Raw genomic sequence first — 10,063 nt, forward strand, 5'->3', positions numbered from 1 at the left:
ACACACACACACACACAGTTCTGGTGTTTTTATCTGTAGAGATTATGCTGCACCACAAAGGCAAAACACAGCAACTACATATTCAGTCAAAACTGAGTTAAGAGCACAATCTTATCTTTCCATAAAAAGTCTTTATACAATCAAATGTTTATTTTTGAGGAACGAAACAGGAAATTCATAGAAACTATAAATCAGAGGTAAACAAACAAACCACTGTGACTGCACTCCGCTAGTTTACCCACTTTTTTTCCTGTTTCCTGAAAATGAAAGATCTACTCTGATGCTCTGAAGTCTTATTAACTGAGCTTGTTACACCATATAAATAAGAAAATAACTACATCTTAAATCATAATGGAGAGACCTAACAAATGCTATCGAGCATGGAACTTATATGACTTTATGTGGTTTAGCTACAGTTCAATCACATATTCAACATGTATTTCATCAAAGATTAATTAACCTTGAATGTAGATACTGTAGGTTTTTCAGAGCTCATAATATTTGATAATAAATAAGGTGTAACATTTTACAGCTTGTGTGTTTCACAGTTTAGCTACAAACGTCAAACCCTTTCTCTTCTGTTTCACTGCTGCTGTAGTTACTGCTCTCTGACTTTGTAAGGCTGTATGGATGAGAACTTCAACCATGCGAAACCAATTCATGCCTCACGTGAGTTCAAGTCTAATCTTAACGCAACTATCTGAAAGTGAGCCTACAGAGTTAGTACTGTACCCAATAATTCACTACGACCGTATTGTAACCTCTTTTTTTAGTGGTTTAAAGAGTGCCGTTGCCAAAACTACAACAATAAGACCCAGATTGTGAGAAAAAGTCGTCATGCTGCATAATGCTTTGGATAAAGGTGTCTATCAAATGCAGAGAAGCCACTTCAGCATTAGTGTGCGTCTGTACATTGCCTCGGTAACAAATCTACACTGAGAATCTGATCAATAATCAGGGTTGTGGAAAAAGGCAAAATGGCTGAAAACAACAAGCTCGCCCACAAATACTTCACCACGTAAACAATGTATTTGACTGTAAATATTCTCTCTCTCACATATGTAAGGCTGCTGACACAAAGCTGTAATCTCACACAGACTGGAGTTTCAGTTCTGCAAATGTTTCTCAGTTATAAGTTAAAACCCTCGGAACCGCTGTGTGTGAACAGACTGATACCACGTGAGAAAATAAAGAGGGAGGGGAAGAGAAAGCCATCGAATAGACAACAATGCAGTCTAGTCCTGCGGTGTTATCTAGGTTTGCTGCTCAGCCCTGGATAACATCAAGTTCAAAGTAGCCCTAATAGTCTTGCTAGCATGCTGACTTCATGAACCCTCACCTAAATCCCACCAACAAAAACACACAGTGACGACGATAACGAGCAACTATAACCAGACTCTGCGTCCAGTTTTAGAGCCACCACAGCAGCAGCAGTTTCAGAAATATAGGCGCACTCACAGAAAGTCCAAACTCTGCCACCTTTAGGTGAGAATAGTAATAACAAGTTACAGTTTTGACACTCGTGCCACCCGCAGGCAACTGTTACAACAGCCGCTTTCCTTTTATAACGGCTGTTTGTGAGCTGTTTGAGGCTTTGCATTTATTATTTTTAAACTGGCAAAACAAGTTAACACACTTTATGAAGTTTGTATTTGTTGTATTTGAACTATAAACTTTATATATAATAATTAACATTTCATCTTGTCTGAAGGGATGAATGAATGAAAAAAAGCCAAAAGCTGAGTTATGTTTTTGTTTGAGTATTTAATAATCACTGAGGGTTAGTATGACACAATGATTCTCCATTATTATTTATTTATGCCTTGGTCCTGTGTAGTGTGTAGTGTGTAGTGTGTGTGTGTGTGTGTGTGTGTGTGCGTTTGTGCTGCAGGTCGTCAGCTGGGTGGAGCTGAGGTACCATTGTGGTAACCGGGAACATCTGGTCAATGCTCCTAAGTTATTTAAACCCGCCTCTCCAGACGCCAGTGTGTCGAACCCTTCACCATTAACCAAGCTCTGCTTGACTCATTGCAGTTGTTACTAAGTTTGGCGTGCGTCTCCTGCCTGTTGTGGCCCACAAGCCCTATTTTAGCTGACAGGTGGTACGCATGTAAAATGTAAAACCTCAAACACACAAACAAAGAAAACAGCATACATGAAGACTGTAGCAGTAGGTAGCTGCCTGTAGCTGGTGGCTTCAAATTATTTACATATAAGAGTAAAAGCTGCTGCTGCTGTTACTTTTCTTGCCTATAGGTGGCGCAGACTGGCAAACATTGAGGGTCTGATAATGACCCAGCAGCACCAGCTTGTGCAGAAGCCTGCTAAACATGGGTTAGTTGGTTTGTGAGTGAGTTACAAACTTATTATCTGCTTCACAGCTAGACAAATACATTATAATTCATATTTTAAGTAGATATTCCTCACCTCATCCTCATTTGTCACCGTGGTTTTCTGCTTCACTGAGAGTTAAATCAACCAATGTCTCTGTCTTTAAAATATCCAAATAAAGCCTTTCTTTTCTAGGATAGTATGTATCTTTGAATGAGAGTTGTTGGCTGACTGAGAATAAAAACTACATTTCAGAACTGACCGGTGTTTGTGTAGCAGCTGGTGGTGATTTCCCACAGAGAAGCGAGTCCAGAATCAAAGCCACGACAGCCATCTGGTGATATTTGACTGGAACAGTAAAAACTGATTAGACGGAGGTACTGCTCGCTCTCTGGTCATCTCATGCTGTGTTAAGGCCTCAGAACAGAACCCACATACAAAGCCTGATTTACTTCCTAAACTCCAGTGGCAAGGACAACGGACTGCTGTGTTGCGTGTGTGTGTGTGTGTAGTGGCGGCGGGTCTTGCGGTGTCCGCCGGGCCCACAAGAGCCGACGCCCTTGTGGGGGGGTGTGTGCGGGGGGTTTGAGTAACAATCTTTAACCGCCGACAGTCCAGAGAGGTAACACAGGTTAAAGTTCAAAAAGCTGAATGATTGATCTACTTCAAAATGCAGAGATGCAACTACTTATGAATGATATGGTATCTCCACCACGGCTGATTTCACTTCTTTTTTTTTTTTTATAAATCTAACTGCAGCGAATGCCCGTACAAACAATAAGACACAAGCCACAGCTACGATTACCTCTGAGCTAACATTGTCAAAAAGCCCCAATTAAGCAACATCTAAAAAAAACAGTCAGAGGATCACAAGACATTCTCTGTTACGTCCTGGACAGAAGAAAAAGCTAGTCTCAGGGAGACCCTGTCCTCGTCACAGCACAGAATAAGAAGCACTTGGATCAGAAGAAGCACTAAGTCATGCAAAAACACAAAGCTCAAACAAAAAATAAAAACATCTGTAATCTATAATACAAAAAAACAAAATGTCAGATATGAGCTGAAACAACTGTCAGGGTAAGTTTCTTCAGAAGCTCGGATAGCGTCACCTGACACCTGATTGTCCATGTGAGTGTCTCCACAATGACAAGGTTTTAGTGGATACACGACTCCTGTGAATCTAAGACAGGAAAATCAAAGTTTTCCTGCTTCACTCCTGATCGCTGAAGGGCTTTATCTTACAAATACGGGCATGCATCAGACCGTAAGACAATCACTCCACAAGAAGGCCAAGTTAGAAAAAGGATAAAAATTGTATCTTTCAACAGAGAAAGATGTCGAAAAGCATTGCTCTGTCAAGATATTGTACAAAACGATGAGCAGACGGACACCTGAGAACTATCGAAAAACGTGTATTATCCACAACAGGAAACAGTCGGTTGCGGACGCTGCTGAGGTTCAGAAAGTCCAGCCTGTTGGGGCGCAGCGAGGGGGGGAAAGAAACCCGACAAGAAAAGGCTTTAGTTCATTTTTCCACCTGCGCAACTGACCTTACTCATACAAACAGCCATTTTGATCACTAAGCTTGACAAATTACCTGCATGATTGATATAGATATGCATTGAACTGGCCTCATGTCAACAAACATTTCATTTTAGAGCCAAATAGTTTGAATTTTGCAGGGATGTCAGCTTTGTAGTTAATTAGCTACTCCCTAGACTCTGGTAGCGATCAATAATGGACTAAATATATTAAAAAAGTGAACCAATATCCTTGCAGATTCTTGAGATCCAGTTAGTTTTAGGTTTCTGTTTCGCTGGAGAATCAGTGGCATTGATATGAAGTGTATCTGGGCACACGACAGGAGTGCAGACCTGCATCGGGCTCGCTCTTCCACACAGAGATCCAAAATGGCTGCCATGTGAATAAGGTTATACGGTTTTACACAAAATGAGGTCACAACGGTACTTTGTTATATGCCCTGAAGAAACAACATATACCTTTTAAAGCTTTTCTGATTAAAAATAGAGGATATTCATATTTACTTTTTTTTTTTATAGAATTCTAAATATATAGATTTTTTTTTCCTGCAGTGAGAGGATTGTTAAAGATTTAAATGATAAAACACAATAAAGAGAATAACAATAATGATAATAATGACAATGAAAAGATAAAATAAAATAAAAAAAATCTCTCCCCTAGAGGATAAAACATCGCTGTCAATCAGTAGCTGTGTTTGTGTGTGTAAACAGTGCATTACCCTTCCTAGTTATTACCTTCTCTTTTGTTCTCCGTTAATCTGTACATTTATGCAGAAATAAATAATTCACAGGTTGTGCATACATATTTGTTTAGCATATACTGGCTCTCAGTTGGGATATATATATATTTTTCTTTTTTTTTTCCGAAATTATTTTGGCTATGAAGAACAAAAGAGGTGAGTTGGTGAGAGAAAACCTGAGATAGTGTACTTCAAGTGATGTGAGTTTCAGTTTGTGTCTTTCTGTACAGTTTATGGTTCTTCTCTTTTTGGCATAGATTATGTAGAAAATGAGGTTGATTTTTGGCTTTACTTAGCGTGGTAATAAAAAAACAAAACAAAAAAAATAAAACAAAGGGGAAAGGCCGGGGGTTTGTTAAGACAATGAGTTGCTGGAGGTTGAGGTTGAGGTAGGTGTGTTCTGTTGCTGCTGTGAAGCGACACGACCGCTGACCGTCTTGTTGGAGGCGGACGATCCAGATGCACCGGACAAGGCCGACCCTGCTGCTGCCTGAGCAAAAAGAACGCCTAGAGAGAAAAAGATATGAAAAACCCAGAAACGAAGGTTAGAATACAAAGTCTGTTTGTAGGAGGAGATTAGACTAGAGTACAATAAAGGCTGGAAGAAAGGGGGAAACAGAGTAGCTTGGCTCTCATTAAAGTTATTTAATATTATAGGAATTATGGTTGTTTGCTCTTGATGGTACCAGATGCATCAATAATACTGTGACAGCGAGGTTCTGGGAGGTCAGACTGAGTTCAGATTAAAGGTCCAGTGTGTAGGGTTTAGTGGCATCTAGCTGTGTAGTTGCAGATCGTGAGTCTGTTGCTTCACCCTCCTCTTCCAGGCACTAGGGAGAATCTACGGTGGCCGCAAGATGTGTGAATAAACGTCTCTGTCTAGAGCTTTGTTTGTCCCTTCTGGGCTACTGTAGAAACATGGTGGTTCAACATAGCAGACATCATGGAAGGTGAAGATTAAAACAGCTCATTCTAAGGTCACAAAAAACACCTATATTCAGGTGATTATACACTCATGAAAACATACTATATTCAATTTCCGTCAATAGATCCTCCTAAATGTTACACACTGGACCTTTAAACAACACATTAATTAGTGATTGTCGAGCTGTTGGTAGGCAGATTTCTTAACTTTAGAGTGAGCGAGGCCAGCTGTTTCCTTCTGTTTCCTCAACACGCAGTCATGTGAGAGTCGATGTTCTCATCTTACTCTCAGAGAGACATTAAACATGAAAGGAAGTGATCAGCTGGACTTCCTGTTCCACACGACAGCGATACTCACCAGTGTACACCACTCCATTGAGCTCAACCGACATGCTGATGCTGCTTGTGCCATTGGTGGTGAGGTTCAGGGCAGAGTCCTGCCTGCCTTCTGTAAGGAAGACACCCACAGGGCAGAGATGTGTTAAGAAGACCCAATCATGTACACAACAAATTCAGAAGGCTATATTCCCTCACAACGCAAACGACTTTCCGAAACTGTCCAATTCAACATTTCTCTGAAGTCACCTGTATTATCAGTACTGAGAAACAGTTTGCGTTGTTCTATCAGATAACCTTGCTATACGATCAAAGAAGGGAATCCCCAGACAAGACAAAAACACACATGTTCTGTGTGCATGCATGCATCTGTTTCTATAAGTTATTCAGGTCAGCATATAGGCCTGCTTCCTCACTGTTTGGCGCTGTGGTTTGTGGTGAGATGGCAAGAATGTCTTGAGATACTAACTGCCAGGAAGTGTAACAATGAGTGAAATCCACAATAATTCCCACAGCAGTAACATAGACTATTATATGTAGTAATATGACTGTTCTGGTAACATTTCCTTGTCTGATTTTCAAATTCCTCAAGACAACACGACACAGCCTCTTCTATTATTATTACATTATGGCAATTTCATTCATCACCAGATGTTATCAATTTATTTTATGTCGATAATATGCATATATTGATGTCTGTTGAACCAAATGATCCTGATCCTATCTGCTGCAAGCCGTCACTCAGACAGAAATAAATGGCAGAGTATTAACTTTATTGAATTTAACATGGAGATTAATATTAATATTAACTGTCGGACCGGAGATTAGATTTGCTTTTATCAAGACAGGATAGTGTGGTTTCATCAGTAATCAGAGATCATAGAATTGGAAATTACACTTTCATTTTGCATCAGTGTAGTGACACATCAGCCCTTTAAAATCACGTCTGACTGGTAGCTTTGCTTTTTTCGTGTTAGCTGAATATATGAGACAGTGTGAAACAGTGTGTTCAGTACCTTGGTTATTGATGCGGATGTTCATGGGTATCTGAGCGGTCATGGCCAGCAGGTTGTGTTGCAGCGCTCTCTGCAGTAGTCGGTGGTGGTCCTCAGCCGGCAGTGCCATCTTCTTCTCCGGTGGCTCGCCAGCCTCCAGTTTGTCCCTCAGCTGCTCTAGAGCCGCCACCTGAGCCATCGCTGCCTGAGCCGCCGCTGCTTGCACAGCCACCACGGAGTGACCCGCGAATGCTCCCACTGGCAGACGAGCCCTTCCGATTCCCGGCAGCGACTGGCCTCCATCCTCTTCTGACCGGATACCACAGAGAGGGAGAGGAACTTAAGTCAAGCACACTCAGCTGAATATGATGAGTTATCCAGGCAGGATATATATTATGTTCCTCCCCTGACCACACTGACAGAAAAACAGCTGGTTTTTAAGATGCACACTACGTTACTGCTTAGAGAGGAAGCAAATCAAACTAAAAAAATAAGCATCTGCAATATCTGCTTTCTGGTAGTAAATACAGAGGTGAAGGTGATTTCAGTATTTATTCATCTGACAACTTTTAACACAGATATCTGTGCTATGTGACGGTCTATCAGACGGTCTACCATCTCTCCACATTTGCATGTCTGTAAACCTAAGTGTGAGTACATGATGGTATTTTGTGTGTGTAAACAGAGTGAAAAAAGAATTTCCCCATTGGGGATTAATAAAGTATCTTGTTCTTCTTTTTCTATATCACACATGACAGACGTAACAAGATGAAAAAGACGTAATGAGAAGAAACAGGCAAGAGAGGGAGACTCGACCCTATTTGAAGTTTCAGTTAACTACTTGAGTAAAGAAGTTGAATCAGTACTTCTACTTGAGGAAATAATGTGTGCACTTATTCTGCTGCAAACACAAAGTTGGTACTGGTACTAGGATTGATATATTCATTTCTTAATGATAAAGGCAGATTTGAATGATTGTCTTTGCAATTTTCAATAGACCTTTTTCAACAGCAGCATTTTTGGACATGAAATAGTAGGGTAAACACAGGTGTTACCAGTGAACCAGCATGCACAATAGGAGCACCCTGACTCTGTTTGACCTAAATGGAACAAACCTTAATTAGTATCATTGTTTATAACACCTGTGTTTACCCTACTATTTCATGTCAAAAAGGCTGCTGTGAAAAGGGTCTATTGTAGTGTCGCGACTAACCCATCTACTTGAGAAACTAAAATCAGTCATTAAATGTTCTAATGACCTCTTTTAAGCTTCAGTTAATCCCATGTGACGTGAGTGCAGCATAATACACAAATCCTACCTTTCTTGATCTTCTGGATGGGGGTCAGCGAGGACCCGTTGGTGCTCACCGGCAGGCCCACACTTGGAGCGGAAAGCTTCGGCGACGAGAGCATTGTGGGCGTCCCGTTGGGCGAGTAGGTGAAGAGGGAGCTGCCGAAGCTCTGTCGTCGGCCCTCCCGCCGGTTACTGTCGATGGCTGCCTGGAGCTCGTTGGGGTTGCTCAGACCCCTCTTATCACATTCATATGGGTACAGGTACTTCATGTATCTGGAAAGAACACAATAATGTATTTATGTGCTGCTGAAAATGTCAGTTAATTCATAAAACTTCAGCTTTTTCACACATCAGATTTCTCATCATGAGGACGATTGATCAGCATGTGAAAACAGCTGTATAATGTCTAGTGTAGCTCTGGAGGAGCTGGAGTCCATTGTGTCGGTCTAATGAAAGATAGGGTTTGATCTATTGTTTTTAAGGTTTCACCTATACTAGGGACTAAAAGTCTACATATGTCAGTGTCTGCTGCTTTGACTGTTTACTAATTTGTCTGTCATAAATGCCCAAATGTTATGGAAGTACCACATTTCCAAAAGGACCCTTTCAAACACCTCATAAGTGTTATTAGATCACAGGCTACAGTGAATTAATTAGCTCTAAAATAAAAACACAGCTCTTAATCATACAAGATATTAAGTGATGGACAATAACTCAAAGTGACATATTTAAAATTGCATTCTCATAAGGGTTAGGGTGACCTAGTTGGTAAAACGAATGGATGTTGACATCTGAAAGCCAGCAGCGCCACACGCTTGAAACACCGAGCAGAACAAAAGGATTATGGGTATAGAGAGTTGTGGCTGGAAAGATTACAGTAACCAAAGCTGTCCAATACATGAGCTACTTATAAGTTGTGTTCTGTGTGTGTGTGTGTGTGTGTGTGTGTGTACGGACTGTGTGCGGAGGGTGAAGGCTGCACTGGTGATTGAGGTAGGCAGGTTGAGTCCTTTGGTGATCTCCCTCCACAGTTTCTTGTTGATGACCTCCACCAGGCCGCCCTTCTCTGTCACCAGCCTGTAGAGCATGTACAGATCTAGGACCTGCTTGGCCATGATGGGAATACGGTTCACTGGGGTTCCTGGAATAACACACACGGAGGGAAACAGTCAACAAAGAGACAAAAAAAACAAAACACTGTCATGGAAACTTCTTTTCATGTCAACAGAAACATCTTCCCTTGCTGGGAATCTTTGAGGTTTGACATATGTTACAGTACAGTACAGGCAGATGGACGTTTAGAGGGCGCTTTAACCATTTTACCAGCCAATTACAGACTTCAAGATGACTCAGAATGATGGTGCTGAGGTATAATAACATATAATAATAATTCATTCAGCTTTAACCACGGCAGGAAGGATGGAGGATCTTTGAGACCAGTGTGAGCTTCAATGCCAGTTTATCTAAATTCAGTCATGTAATGGATTGATGGATTGTCGAAGTAAACAACTTTAGACACCTCTCTAATGAGGACGAGATACACAAACACATTTGGGCAATAAAGCATGGTGTACTGGAGAAGAATTGTGTGATATAATTATATTTTGATGGTTGTTTTTCGTTAACCAGACAGAATAACAATAATTTAAACATTTAGAGTTTTCACAGGGCTCTCAAACTGCTGGTCCATTCATCCATCCTCCGTCCGGCCTATAAAATATAGTATTATCCAGCCCTTGACCTTTAGAGTTGTTTTATATCAATTTAAACTACCCTTTCATATAAATATTTAAACATTAATGTTAAAGTGTCAACAAATGTGAGCAAACTGTTGATAAGAAGAGAGCAGGTTTCAGTCCTTCATTTGTTGTTTGGCTGCGAACAACAAAGATTATATAAAAT

General features: G+C 40.7%; 1 protein-coding gene across 2 annotated transcripts in view; it reads right to left on the reverse strand.

Annotated features, from left to right (window-relative positions):
* Positions 1–2,915: 2,915 nt before the first annotated feature.
* Positions 2,916–10,063, reverse strand: part of arid3a (AT rich interactive domain 3A (BRIGHT-like)) — a 40,320-nt gene continuing 33,172 nt past the window's right edge. Inside the window, exons 5-9 of one of the 2 annotated variants that reach the window (XM_035653758.1) lie at positions 9,119–9,302; positions 8,187–8,434; positions 6,889–7,173; positions 5,895–5,984; positions 2,916–5,119 (exon numbers count right to left, since the gene is read on the reverse strand). In XM_035653758.1, coding sequence (XP_035509651.1) covers positions 4,968–5,119; positions 5,895–5,984; positions 6,889–7,173; positions 8,187–8,434; positions 9,119–9,302 — 959 coding nt within the window. In that variant the 3' untranslated portion in view covers positions 2,916–4,967. Of the gene's footprint in view, positions 5,120–5,894; positions 5,985–6,888; positions 7,177–8,186; positions 8,435–9,118; positions 9,303–10,063 lie in introns of both variants that reach the window. The other variant, XM_035653757.1, reaches the window with a different exon arrangement.

Source organism: Morone saxatilis, unplaced genomic scaffold (genome assembly GCF_004916995.1).
Source record: "Morone saxatilis isolate NCDOM2014 unplaced genomic scaffold, NCSU_SB_2.0 Contig12, whole genome shotgun sequence".
NCBI classification, from domain to species: Eukaryota; Metazoa; Chordata; class Actinopteri; family Moronidae; genus Morone; species Morone saxatilis.